Below are 13,699 nucleotides of genomic sequence, written 5' to 3'. Positions count from 1 at the left end.
GGCTCGACATTGAGCTCTAACCTGTGTCCGATCAGATTCGGAATGAGTTATCCGCCACCGGCGCTCTAGCTGTCTCAACGATTGTTTCATTGCCCTCAGATCCGTGGAAAACCATGGGGCTCTCCGGGCTCCATGCAATCGGAGAGGGCGCTTCGGAGCCAAACAGTCAATAGCCCTGGTTAACTCCGCATTCCAGCGGGCCACCAGGGAATCAGCTGAAAGGCCATCAACATGGGATAAAGCATCCCCTACCACTCTCTGGAAACCATTTGGATCCATTAAGTGGCGGGGGACACTTAATAATTATGTGTCTAATGGCAAACGCATGTTAACTTGACAGTTAAGATGGCGGCGCGCAGAGACGCTGCGGCCCAGTGCTCTCCTTTTGTTTTTTATTTTTACTTGTTTTACTTGTTCTTTGTTTTTTATTTTTACTTGTTCTGAGTATGTTTGGCCGGGCAAGAAAGATTTATAGCAGGCAGGAACTCCTGAAGGTCGGGTTACAGTGTGAACAAGCTGTGAGAGCTGATTACTTTCGCCTAGATAACGCTCCTGTGGGAGTAGCCAGGCCACCGGGTTCTCCATGGATTACTATGCCGCCAGGGAGGAGGCGAAGGCGGCGTAGAGACAGGAGGCAAAGGCGGGGTTGTCGGGCCGGCGTCCTGGTAAGATTGCAGAGGAGTCCATCTAAACCACCACTCCCTAGCATATTTCTTGCTAATGTGAGATCTCTTGCCAACAAGATGGATGAATTGAGGCTGCTGGCGGCAAAGAACAGTCTTGTAAAAGATTGCTGCGTTTTATTTGTCATTGAGACATGGCTTCAACCGTCCATACCAGACACGGCTATTCAGTTGGAAGGCTGTGTGGTACATCGTCATGACCGAGGCATGGACTTCGGAAAAACCAGAGGAGGGGGGCTGTGTGTATATGTGAACAAATGCTGGTCCAATAATTCTAAGACCGTTGGCAGTTACTGTTCACCGGATTTGGAATATGTGGCTGTTAAATGTAGACCAGCCTATCTCCCTAGGGAGTTTACAGCTGTTATGCTAACTGGTGTGTACGTGCCACCAGATGCCAATGCCAACTTGGCGCTGGGATGCCTGCAGAGCCTTATCAGCAGCCAGCAAGACAAGCATCCTGAAGCTGTGCACATCATTGCGGGAGACTTTAATCATGTTGAACTTAAAAAAGTGCTCCCAACGCTCTATCAGCATGTGAAATGTCCCACAAGAGGGGACAAGACACTGGACAAAGTTTATTCGAATGTAAATCACGGCTATAGGGCTTTACAGCTGCCACATTTGGGCCAGTCCGACCATATGTCTCTGTTCCTGGTACCAGCATATATCCCACTCAGGAAACGGGCTCCCACAATATCAAGGACTGTTAAAATTTGGCCTGAAGGTGCCATCCATCAGCTGCAGGACTGTTTTGAGAGAACCAATTGGGACATTTTTGATCGTTCAGACCTGGAGGAGCACACGGCGGCAGTTCTGTGCTATATCAATCACTGCACAGACACTGTCACAGTAAATAAATCCATCCGGTTTTACCCCAATCAGAAACCCTGGATGAATAGAGAGGTCCAGTGCCTGTTGCGGGAAAGGAACAGGGCTTTTAGGTCGGGCGAGGTGCAGCTTTACAGTGTGGCAAGAGCAAACTTGAAGAGGGGTATTCGACGGGCAAAACTGGTCTATAGGCAGAGGATTGAGGATAATTTAAGGAGTAACAACACAAGACAGATGTGGCAGGGGATTCAGCATATTACCAACTACAAACCTAACCTTGGTGCTGTCGACGGTGACCCTTTGCTGGCGGAGGAGCTTAACTTCTTCTTTGCTCGCTTCGAGAAGGAGCCACCTGAGACGCCGGTATTACAGCCACCAGCCCATAGGGGCCCCTCATTCACTGTAGAGGAGCATGAGGTGAGACAGGTATTGAGGATGGTGAATCCGAGGAAGGCTGCTGGACCTGATGGCATCACGGGAAAGGTGTTGAAGGGCTGTGCGGATCAGCTGGCGAGGGTCTTTACTAAGATCTTCAACAAGTCCTTACACCAGTCTATTGTCCCACCCTGCCTGAAGTCGTCAACTATTGTTCCTCTGCCTAAAAAATCCACAATCAGTAGTCTGAACGACTACAGACCAGTTGCACTGACTCCAATCATCATGAAGTGTTTTGAGAAACTGGTGCGCCGTCACATTATTTCCTGTCTTCCATCAACTTTTGACAACTACCAGTTTGCATACAGGGCCAATAGATCCACGGAAGACGCTATCACTACCACTCTCCATGCTGCTCTGTTCCATCTGGAGCAGCCGGGGAGTTATGTGAGGCTGCTGTTTGTGGATTTTAGCTCTGCTTTTAACACTATCCTCCCCCATAGACTGGTGTCCAAGCTAGAGGCGATTGGACTCTCCAACTCCACCTGTCTCTGGGTTTTGGACTTTTTGTCAGAACGTTCTCAGAGGGTTAGAGTAGGGTCACATATGTCCACAGCCCTTAGCCTTAACACCGGCTCACCACAGGGTTGTGTGTTGAGTCCCCTGCTCTATACTCTCTATACGTATGATTGTACAGCCATTTATTCCAGCAACAAAATCATCAAGTTTGCTGATGACACGACGGTGGTGGGGCTCATTTCAGGAGGGGATGAGTCCGCCTATCGGGACGAGGTGGAGCGGCTTTGTGCTTGGTGTGGAGAGAACAATCTGGCTCTTAATACGACTAAGACCAAGGAATTGGTGGTGGATTACAGGAAAAAAAAGGCGGACATTCAGCCCTTGTATATCAACGGGGAACGGGTGGAGAGGGTGGCGGAATTCAGGTTTTTGGGAGTGACTATCGATCAGGGCATGACTTGGAGCGCAAATACTACTGCTCTGGTGAAGAAGGCCCAGCAGAGAATTTATTTCCTCAGACTTTTAAAGAAGAACAATCTGAGTGAGAGACTGCTGGTGTCCTTCTACCGAGGCTCCATAGAGAGCATTCTCACATACTGTATTTGTGCCTGGTTCTCCAGCTGTACAGCTAGGAAGAGGAAGGTGCTCCAGAAGGTCATAACCACAGCCCAAAGGATTATTGGTCATCCCCTCCCATCTTTGGAAGAACTGTACGGTTCCCGCTGTCTTAGGAAAGCAAACAATATCCTGCAGGATGCATCTCACCCGGGACACAGTCTGTTTGTACTACTGCCTTCTGGCAGGAGATACAGAAACATCAAGTCAAGGACAAATAGACTGAAAAATAGTTTCTATCCAAGAGCTGTGGCCTTCTTAAATGCAGTAACTCGATAGTGTGACCTGGGAGTTTGATGGGTGTGGGTGTGGGTGTGGCTGGAATGTGGTTTGTTTGGTTGTTGTTGTTGTGTTGCTTTTGTTGTTTTTAAGGGATGGCATCCAATTTCGTTGCACTTGTGCAATGTTGCACTTGTGTAATGACAATAAAGAATCTATCTATCTATCTATCTATCTATCTATCTATCTATCTATCTATCTTAACGCTAATATACTATATAGACATACATCTAAGGGAGGACTGGGAATGCCAAATCTACAACTCTGCTACGTGGCATTTCAAATCAAATAATTAATTATCCTAACCAAAAAGTTTAAGCAATTGAAAAGTCCAAAGAAAAGTAACATTTCAACTGGCAACTGAGCAAACTGATACTCCCATCTCTAAATATAGAACTGCATAGCATAATTTGTAGGAACTATATTAACTGCACCCTTCATCAACTTGGTGTCCTCCAGATGTTTTGGACTACAACTCCCATCAGCCACAGCATGTCCTGGTGAGGACTGATGAGAGTTATAGTTAGAAACATCTGACGGGCTCCAGATTGGCAAAGGTTGTTTTATAGGATTGGCAACAATACTGCAGGTACATGATGTGTCAATGTCAGTTGTGTGTTTGGCCACCAAGTGCAACGGGGACTAACTGGTCTCATGTTTAGAAGCTGAGCACGTGTTTCATCACCTAGAATCTGAGACTCAAATTGTTGCATTGCCCAAGGCTGCCAAGTTTCATTACTGAACGGTTTAATTGCATGACGCTTGGTTCTAATTATTGCTTTGACATTAGGAATCTGGCAGCCTTACAATGGTCTTTAAACTTGTACCTGCAGGTAGCAGATACCCTGTTTTGCTGGTGAAGGGCAACCTGGGCCAAGTTCTAGAAGAATTTGTTTAATTTACTAGCCAACAGTGTTTTCCCCTTTTGAAGTTTGCTGAACATCACAAAGCTGAGTGCTTTGTGAGGTGCTAGATTGAGATGAACTAATTATTCTTGTAAAGAGTGAATCTCCAGAGGCAACCTATTCCTAATCTTTATGATAAATCCTCAGAGCTCTGGTTATGTTCTTTATTACAGAGAAAAGAAACTCAAAAGAAGATAACTAACCTGAATTGTAAGGGTAAGCTGTCAGGAAGGGGGGGTTTGCTGGGCAAGAGACGCAAACACCCCATCTACCATCTTTACAGCTAATTGCATAGCTGTCACAGATTTGAAAATAAGGGACCAGCAGCCAAAATAAGGGACCTGCAGCCTCACCTGTTCCAGGCACTCCAGTCTTCCTGTCCTCCTGCAGTCTGGTCAAACTCATGCTGGTAGCTTCGAGAACACTGTCCAACCAACTTTGTAACCAGAGGTTCAACTGATCAGAATCTGAATCACATGCACCACAAGGCCTATGCAGCCTCAACTTAAGATGGCTCCCCGGCTGGCTTTGCACTGCAAAGTTTGCAGCAGCACGTGCAACAAATGGCGTCCAGCATTCAAAAACTCCCTCAGCTTGCATTAACTAGCCACACACAAGGCATTCAAGCTCCACCCCCAGTCATTCTTAGACTTCTTATTGGGTGAGCAACACAGCCAAGCAACACAGTTGGAACCTCCCTCCTCCCTGGCTGGCAGGGAGGGAGGGAGAGGAGCTGCTTCATTTGAAATTTAAGGGACATTTAAGGGACATCCATCAATAAGGGACAGCAGCGGGACATGGCGCTGGAATAAGGGACTGTCCCTTCAAATAAGGGACACTTGGCAGCTATGTAATTGTCACACTTCTTGGATGAAATCTGGCCAGGAGGCATTCATGACATGCTGGGGTAATCTCATGGTAGCTGGTAATTCCTAGCCATCATAAGAGTAGGGAGACCTAAATCTTCTGGGACACACAATCTCCACATCTCACAAAATTTGATAAGGCATATTATAAAGCCTCACCCCACATGGCTCAGCTTCAGGCTGGGAGGGAAGTGTGCTCCTCCCACCCTGCTTGGCAGATTGGGGACTGGGAACGGTTTTTTAAAGCTGTCTGAAGATGGACATGATTTCCCCTTCCCTGGGGTAGCACCCAGGGGGTTGCAAATACATTTACACTAATTGCTACGCTCACAACTTGGGCAAGGGATGGGTACAAAGTAAAAGGAAAAATAGAGGCACATGGAAGGTGGTGTAAGCCATGTCCATGGCATGGGGGCTGTGGTGGAACCACCCAGCAGATTGTGCGCAACTGCTGGAAATGGGAACCTCACCTTGCCTGGTTGGCAGATTAAGCATAAGACTTCACCAAGGTACAGGTGGCCTTCCTTGGGTAGGAGAGGTTAGGAATTAAGGCTTTCAACCTCCCACTGTGCCACACATATTGTGTTGGTAAAAACCTGCCAACACAGCTGTGACCTAGTTGTATACTCCAACAGAGGATTTTATAAGAGTGCAAAGCCCTGCCTCAGTATGAAAGAGAAAAAAGAACAGCCATGCAATCTCTTATTAGGTTGCACTGGTCAGAGGGATAGCTGCATCCCTCTGTAAGAGCCTGTGACCATTAAATGAAAGCTTTAATACACGCAATTAAATATATGTAAAATAATCTGCAATGTAAAAGATTTTCCAAGTCTGTTTTGATGCCATGTGGATGACTCTATCTAAGATTTGACACCTGTACATGCATTTGTCCTGGAAGACAATTACGCTTGGCAATTGTTTTTAAAAATAATAATAAAGTTTATTTTAAAAAGTATGCAAAATTAACAGTGATTATTTCACAACAGTCACTAGTGATGACACAAACATCCTCAAGTCCCCCTTGACATTCCTTTTATTGTGCATTCATAATGATTTGCGTTCATAATGCAATCAGGGCAGTCGTTCAAAATTCTGCTTTAAACACTGTCTACATCTGCAAAATTTTGGGGGAGGCAATGGATACAACCCCAAGTTTCTTCTGAGATGTTCTGCTAGCAAACTAGATTAATGGGGACTTTGCACTTCATTCATTTCCCTTTGCATTGTCAGATAAAAATCTCCAGACAGTCCCATTGAAATAGCATCCGGGCTTTCATTACTTTGATCTGACATGTAGCATTTAGTACCAGCCCTGTAATAAAAAGCAAGTGCATACAATAAAGTGTTCAAAGGAAGCCTCAGTGCTATTGTTGCAACAATGTGAGCTGTGCAATCTTCAATGTACAGCTGCATAATGATGGAGTTTTTAAAAACTGCAGGCATAAACTTGAAAAAGGGCATATGTATGGGCAAAGCAATTCCATTAAGCAAAGTTTTCAATGAAATCATGTACTGAGTGGCTGGACTCTTGTCCACTAAAGCTTATTCTGTATTTTAAAAATGGTTAGTCTTTAAAGCACAATAAGACTCTTTATTAGTGGTTCCCAATCCTTTCACTCTATGAACCCACTTGAAAACTGCTGAGGGTCTTGGCGAACTACTGATTTTGCCGCCTGCCATTGTCATGTGCTGTGCTATGTGTGTATGGTTTTTAATTGTATTTTTATTTAATTAAAAAACCATATGACATAAGTCATATGAAGTATTGCCCAAAACTTAAGCTGCAAATACAGTGGCAAGTTAAGCAGCAACAATAATAAAATGAAGGAAGAGCAGCAAGGACCTTCAAAACTGGGTAAATGCAAGGAATAAGAAGTTGGTGACAAGTGGATTTTGCAAAATAGCATTCTTCATTAGCTGTGATAGGTGTGTACATGTGTGTGTGTACACACACACATATATAAAGCAAATTAATTTGGCAAAAAGTATATCCCCTAAAAGAAAAGAGAGCATCTTGATATGTTTTACAAAAGCTGGCAAGTACAAAGATAGCATAGGGAGAGGTAGATTACACCTTCACTTCGCCACCACAATAGGAGAGGCCCACACCCACACCACATGGCTAAGAACCAAGGGTGGGACAGGAAATGACCACTGATCAAAGTGATCTTTGCTACAGCATATTCATGACTGTGGCCCAGGTTGCATAGCAATTTACAAATAAGAAAATGTTCAAATAGCAAGTGTTATTCAACTAGCAAAACCACAACCATATACCATAAGCCCATACTGGAATGGGAACGGCTAAGGATATTCTGCAACACCAGGTAACTGCATAAGCTTCTCCACCTTAACGCTCCAGGCTATAGAAATATGACTGCATAGTGTCCGTTGTCTGTCAGGGTAAATCATAACTGTTTGGCTTTCAGCTACATCAACAATATAATGTAGAAAATCTCTTGAGATGCAAACTGAGACGTATTTCCTAAGTAGTATGAGTAACAATGGCATCATCAGGATTTTACAGGAAGGTTCGGGATTTCCTGCCTGGTAATAGGTTCAACTGAACTATGCAATATGACAAATGACTTAGGGAAGCAACTGGAGAGGTCAACTTGACCACCTCCTGCCCCAACTCGTGTTCACTACATACGTCAAATATTAGCACAATTACTATTATAAATGCTCTTCACAGAATATAGAATGAATTGTGCGATGTTTGAATCCTGCTGTTGAAATGAAAGCTTAATTGATCAATAAGGTGGTGCTTATATAACACAATAAACATGTTACAGACAGGTTTGGTAATGAATTCCTGTCCCATTAAAGTGGCATGATGTTGGAGAGTGACTCATTCATGTTGATGTTGAGTAACAATTTCAAGAACGACCATCCCTGACCGTAGGCTGTTTACTCGTGTTTGAAACTCCCATTATTCTAGGCGCTTTTTGCGACAGGGAATTTCATTAATGCGAGCAGTTTCTGACCTCTGGAAGCAGTACTGTTCCTAGTACCAGTTACAGATAGGTAGCCGTGTTGGTCTGCCATAGTCAAAACAAAAAAAATTCCTTCCAGTAGCACCTTAAAGACCAACTAAGTTAGTTCTTGGTATGAGCTTTCATGTGCATGCACACTTCTTCAGATACAGAAGAAGTGTATCTGAAGAAGTGTGCATGCACACGAAAGCTCATACCAAGAACTAACTTAGTTGGTCTTTAAGGTGCTACTGGAAGGAATTTTTTCTGTTCCTAGTATTTCAGATTAAAACTGCCACTGAATGAAAGACCCTTTTCTGCCTTCCCACTTCCAGCCATTCTCTGAGGACTGGAGAAGGGACCCTCCTAAGAATATCAGGGGGGCAGGCAGGGGAAGTATGGCTTTGTGTTTGTTTGTTTGTTTGTTGCAGTCTTCAGATGAAGACTAGACCATGTGAAAAATATAAGATTTTATATGCAGTTCATTCATTTCCAGCTTTGTATTGTTGTTATAAAAAAGAGATTTAAGGTGCCATTTAGCTCCTAGCTTTCGTGTATCAATTTCTAACACTGGTTTACTCTGAAGTAAATCTCACATAATTCCACGTTTCAGGTAAAAATTCACAGAACTGCTGCTCAGCTTCATTTAGCACCATACAAGTATCTAGAAAAGGTAAATTATCTTGCTCCTATTTTTTTTAAGTTAACAAGCAATAAAGTTAAGTGCACAATAAAACTGTTGTTCCAGTTTTATTTTTACCTCACTTTTAAGGCAAATAGTCTCCTAAAGCAGCTATCACCAGTTTTTAAAGCCCTTTTTTCCTATTCTACCTTGTTCAAAATAATTAATAATAATTAATAATAATAATAATAATAATAATAATAATGATGATGATGATGATGTAAACACTTTCAAGTCTGACTCTTAGGCAATTCCTTAAGATAGGAAATTTGGGTTCGGCTATTTTTGACAAAATCACAGCTACATCGTTCCCATAAGAAGCACGTGCAAATAACAAGCACCTCCTTATTAATTTGCTCCCTGCGAATCAGTGACTTTATACATCCTTGTGCCTACTCTCTTTTGTTGTTGCATAAAAAAAAACATTGTGGTTTTATAACGTTTCCAAAAGGGACAATTTACCCAACCAACATTGGAGGGTGGGAGAAGACAGGTGCTTATTGTGTGTCAAGCATACAAGTTTTTCGCAGCATCCAAACTACACCGTTGGCAGCCCGCCCTCGCCCCCCCGTTGTTTATTCCTGAATCATATTTTCTGTGGAAAATCCAGCGAGTTCCAAACAAAACAACACGGCGTATTTTATTCCTGAGGTGATTTCCTTCCAACGCCGTCCCGCGCATGTTTACTTCAGAAGGAAGCCCGGCCGGTATCAAGAGAGTTTTTCTTCGTAACGCTGCAAACCCTAACATTCAATTTCCTAGGAGTAAGCCCTACTGAACCCTATAGGACTTTCCTCCGAGTAAGCCTGTACAGGAAGGAATTTCCTGCTCCGCTCCCCTCGATATAAGGCGGCGATTCCGCCCCACACCGGCCCGCCCCCTTGCTGAGAAGAGAGCGCAGGCGCCGGAAGACCGCGAGACGAGATTTGCCCTTGCCTACTGCTTCCTCTGCTTCCCTCAGAGCGGGAGTTTTTGAGCAGATGGGTTTCCCTCTCGCCCGCTCCTCGGACATGACGCTATCATCTCTGAGGTAAGGAGTTGGTGTTTTCTGCGCATGGGCGGGGCAGAGGAGTATAACCGTTGCTCAAAGGGGCGGGGCTTCTTGTCCGCCCGCGTTCCAGTTCCTACCCGCTCGAATCCGCGAAGAGGCCCACCTCACCCACTCATTCACTCCTTCTCACCAGGCGCGCCTGCGCGGAACGGAGAGGCCCCGATGCCTAGGACGGCTCGCGAGTTTTCGGTGGGCAGTTTCGCTGCCAAGTGACGAGTGGACGGTTCGCGTCAGTTCTGGGAATCAGTAGTCAGACCACTCTCCGCCCGGCAAAGGCAAACGGCCATTGAGGAGGCTGGGAGTCCTTTCATAATAATAATAGTAATAATAATAATAATAATTAATATGCCGTTAATACATTTAGCAGAAATGCAACAGGTGTGTTCCTTGTACCATCTGTTTCTTCATGAAATGGAATATTTTGCCTGTTGAATTTATGCCATGTGATGGTCATAGGAAGTCTTGCATGGGGGGTGGGGAGGTCTTTTGAGCATAGCCATCGGTGAAGGTTTTAATATCAAAGCATATCCCAATTGCTCACGAACTGAGTTAACCCTGCTTTTCCAATTTTGAGAAATTGTAGGCTGACTGGAATAAAAACAACGGTGTCTTAAATGTACATATGAGACTTGCCTTTTGAGGGTTTTTTCCTATCCCCAGCAACTGAGTGCATTTTGAAAATGGAGACGCCTGTATTAAACAAATCTACACTGCTATGCTCCACTCCAAAGAACTGCGAGACATCTGCTCAGAGCAGCAGCAGTAGCAGCTCAGGGAAACAGGTGTGTAGCTTTTATTATGTCTCTCCCTCCTACCTGCTCCTAAACTGGTGTTATGTCACTGAATCTTTGGAGGTTTCTGCAAATGAGAGAAAGAAATCTTGGTACAAAATTTGACCCCAAGTAAGAAAGATATATAATACAGGCTTCCTCAAACCCGGTCCTCCAGATTTTTTTTTTTTTGCCTACAACTCCCATGATCCCCAGCTAGCAGGACCAGTGGTCAGGGATGATGGGAATTGTAGTCTCAAAAACATCTGGAGGGCAGTTTGAAGAAGCTTGGTATAATAGATAACATTAGGGTGTTGTTGTTTTTGCCTGTTTTGTGTATATGCATGCATATATTAAACAAAACAAAAATCGGTTCATGCAGGTAGCTTGTTTTTTGTTTCCATATAGCATTGTTATTAACAAAAAAAACCCTTCGTTCTTACTACTCTCATATTACATTTACTTTAGCCAATGAGTGCAACTCTAAGAGAACGATTGAAGAAAGCAAGACGGTCCTTTCATTCAGCTTTCACTGTTGCAAAGCGCCTTAAAATAGATGATGAAAACAACGGTAGTCCTTGTGAAGGAAGGGCTTTATCTAAAGGAGAGACATGTTCTAAGTCACAAAATGAGGGTGAACATTTAGAAAAAGTTCCTGATGCCACCATGTGTTTGAAAAGTGCTTTGCAAGAGAGAGAGCTCTGTGTATTGAAATATACTGGATGTAGTGAAGCTATACAAAGCTCTCCAGAAGTTCGGTCAGAAACAAATTGCAGGCAACGGGAACTATTGGATGAAAAGAGAATGTTAGCAAAGAAGATTCAGGAAAAGGAGGAATTTCTTCGAAGACTTAAACTCGTCAAAATGTACAGATCAAAGGTGAGACGCTAAAATGTTCTTGAAAATGTATTTAATTGAAAATGTTCATTTTGTTTTAGCCCTATTGAGAGCCCTATTGATAAGCAAGTACTGCAAGGAAATGTGTGTTCCAATATTTCCTTAGTTCTCTTTTAATTCTAGTACTGTAATTAAGCGAAGTACTACATTAACCCAAATGCTGCTCCCATCTGGCATTTTGCAGTGTAGCCATCATCAACCATAGAAATGACTTATTGTAGACACAGGATGCTGATATAAAAAAAATGCACTTCTCTGCAAGTCTTGTTTATGTGCAAGTTTATGTGCAAGTCCTTGTGTCTCTCCTGCTGTCTTTCTTCCTTTGTGACTTATCCTGAATAAAAATTATATCTCATTTTAGCTCTGTAAAATTATGAAGGTGATAATTTAATGTTAATCATACTTGGAGTAGACTCATTGAAATCAACGGACACTTAAGTCAATTGCCTTCAGTGATTCAGTTCTGCATAGTATCCATAGCATTTTTTCTGCTAGCCCAAGGATTTCCTTCTGTGCAATAGAATTCCCCCCGCCCTTTCTCTACCCTCAAGTGCCTTCCCCAGATCTGCTCCAGTGGGTTGGGGGAGAACCCAGAAGAGATTTAGGGGCATGGGAAGGGAGGTTCAGTTGCACAGTGAAAAGTACTTGTGCTGATGGAACAAGTGAAGCTCTCTATGTACATTGATGGTTCTGTGTAAATAGGAAGTAGTTCTTCAAGCAAATGCTGCAAAATAAGGCTAATGTCCAATATGGAAAGTAACTAGATACCAAAGATTGATAAAACATAATTTTAAAATGCCATTCTTTTAGGTAAATTTACCACTAGAATCTTTTAATTTATTATTTTTTAGAATTGTTGAGAGTGTAGCACTTAAGTTTTCAAATATTGCAGATTTGGAAAAGGGAGAGAACTTGTCAAATGTGATGTATGCTTGTTTGTTAAATCAATACTGGGATATTGCCAAACAACTTCAGCTTTTTTGTCTTTTCCTCTTTCAGAATAACCCAACAGAGTTGCGGTCTCTAATATCAAAATGGCGGTGCAGTTCCCAAGCAATGCTATATGAGCTACAGTCATCCTTGTCTACAGATAGCAGGAAATTAAGTCTCACTCAATTGATAGACAATTTTGGATTAGATGATAAACTGTTACATTACATTAGAACAGAAGAAGACTTTACAGATGCATGATACGGGTGTTTCTATTTCATTCTTAACACATCAGAAGATAAATATTTTCAAAGTTTAAATTTCGCTTTTGAGCTGCATTGCTGGACTGTTGTGAATCCTTGAATCTTTTAAATATTAAAAGACTGCTGCAAAAAGTACCCGATTAGTTCAATCAGTATGTGAAACTCAGCCCCCATCCCATTATCCTTGATTCTCAATGCCCCTTTAGGTCTTAAAGCTGCTGTTAGAATAGAAGACAACTGCCATACTTACATTGCTGCAATTTTAAAAGTCCAGTAGCCCTGTTGTGGTTTATAACTTCCTAACCCTCTGCTCCTCCTTTCCTATAATTTTGCCAATCTACTTTCCTTTCTACAGGTGGTGCAGTCTGCTTTTCCTGCATCTTAGCTGAAGTTTTCACTCAGTCCTACTTTCTTTCTCACACTTCTTTATTTAAAGTTCATATCCCCACTGCACAACATTTGGCCCAGTGCCTGTATTGTGCTTTAGACAACTGTCTTTGAATCCTGGCAAGCCTCAAAGGTTTCACCACCACACAACAAGCACAATATAATATAGTATTTCTTTTCTTTTTTTTATTCCATTGTAAAATACATAGTGAATAATATGTCTTTTGAGAATCAAAACGAGTTGCAATGTAATATCTAAAGCTATCTTAAATGTGCTTAGGAAAAAAACACTTTTTTATTTAACACAAGAGAAATTTATTGCTTCTAGTTGCGGACGAATCACCTTGCTAAAACTCTTGCACATCAAAGAAAGCTGGGAATGTTCTCATTCTCAGTCTCTCCACTTCAGCTTGAAGGACTGACAACTCCTGTGCCTGTGCTTTTGCAAGATCCACAAGCTGCTGTCTCTGCACAATGTCCTCGTAATGCTCTTTAGTAACCCTTTGATTAAGCAGCTCCGAGTCTGTAAAAAATAAATAAAATAGAATGTGTCTGGTCATATAGAATGTGTCTGGTCATATAGAATGTGCAGCAGAGTGACAAACTTATCCATATGATTTGCTTTCTTCATATGTTTAAAGGGGAGCATTGTGGTAACAACATTGAAACAG

At 42.7% G+C, this 13,699-nt stretch overlaps 2 protein-coding genes across 7 annotated transcripts in view; one reads left to right on the top strand and one right to left on the bottom strand.

Moving 5' to 3' along the window:
* The first annotated feature begins 9,315 nt into the window (after positions 1-9,315).
* SFR1 (SWI5 dependent homologous recombination repair protein 1) lies at positions 9,316-12,776 on the top strand. 5 transcript variants are annotated; one of them, XM_083741622.1, is made up of 4 exons: positions 9,316-9,760; positions 10,442-10,563; positions 11,020-11,430; positions 12,448-12,776. In XM_083741622.1, exons 2-4 carry the CDS (start codon positions 10,462-10,464, stop codon positions 12,637-12,639), a joined length of 705 nt encoding a protein of 234 aa, XP_083597748.1. In that variant the 5' UTR covers positions 9,316-9,760; positions 10,442-10,461; the 3' UTR covers positions 12,640-12,776. The 5 variants fall into 5 exon arrangements, with proteins under 5 accessions (XP_083597748.1, XP_083597750.1, XP_083597752.1 ...); XM_083741624.1 differs by lacking the exon at positions 9,316-9,760 and adding an exon at positions 9,830-9,970; XM_083741626.1 differs by lacking the exon at positions 9,316-9,760 and adding an exon at positions 9,977-10,102.
* Positions 12,777-13,199: 423 nt separating this feature from the next.
* The window catches only part of CFAP43 (cilia and flagella associated protein 43), a 53,771-nt gene continuing 53,271 nt past the window's right edge, over positions 13,200-13,699 (bottom strand). For both annotated transcript variants that reach the window (XM_083741533.1, XM_083741534.1), the window contains exon 39: positions 13,200-13,551. In XM_083741533.1, coding sequence (XP_083597659.1) covers positions 13,376-13,551 — 176 coding nt within the window. In that variant the 3' untranslated portion in view covers positions 13,200-13,375. The remainder of the gene's footprint in view (positions 13,552-13,699) is intronic.

The sequence above is a fragment of the Podarcis gaigeae genome (genome assembly GCF_964106915.1).
Source record: "Podarcis gaigeae genome assembly, chromosome: 5".
In the NCBI taxonomy this organism is placed as follows: Eukaryota; Metazoa; Chordata; class Lepidosauria; order Squamata; family Lacertidae; genus Podarcis; species Podarcis gaigeae.
The sequence above is the reverse complement of the archived record's forward strand: the minus strand, read 5'-3'. Positions and strand labels throughout refer to the sequence as shown.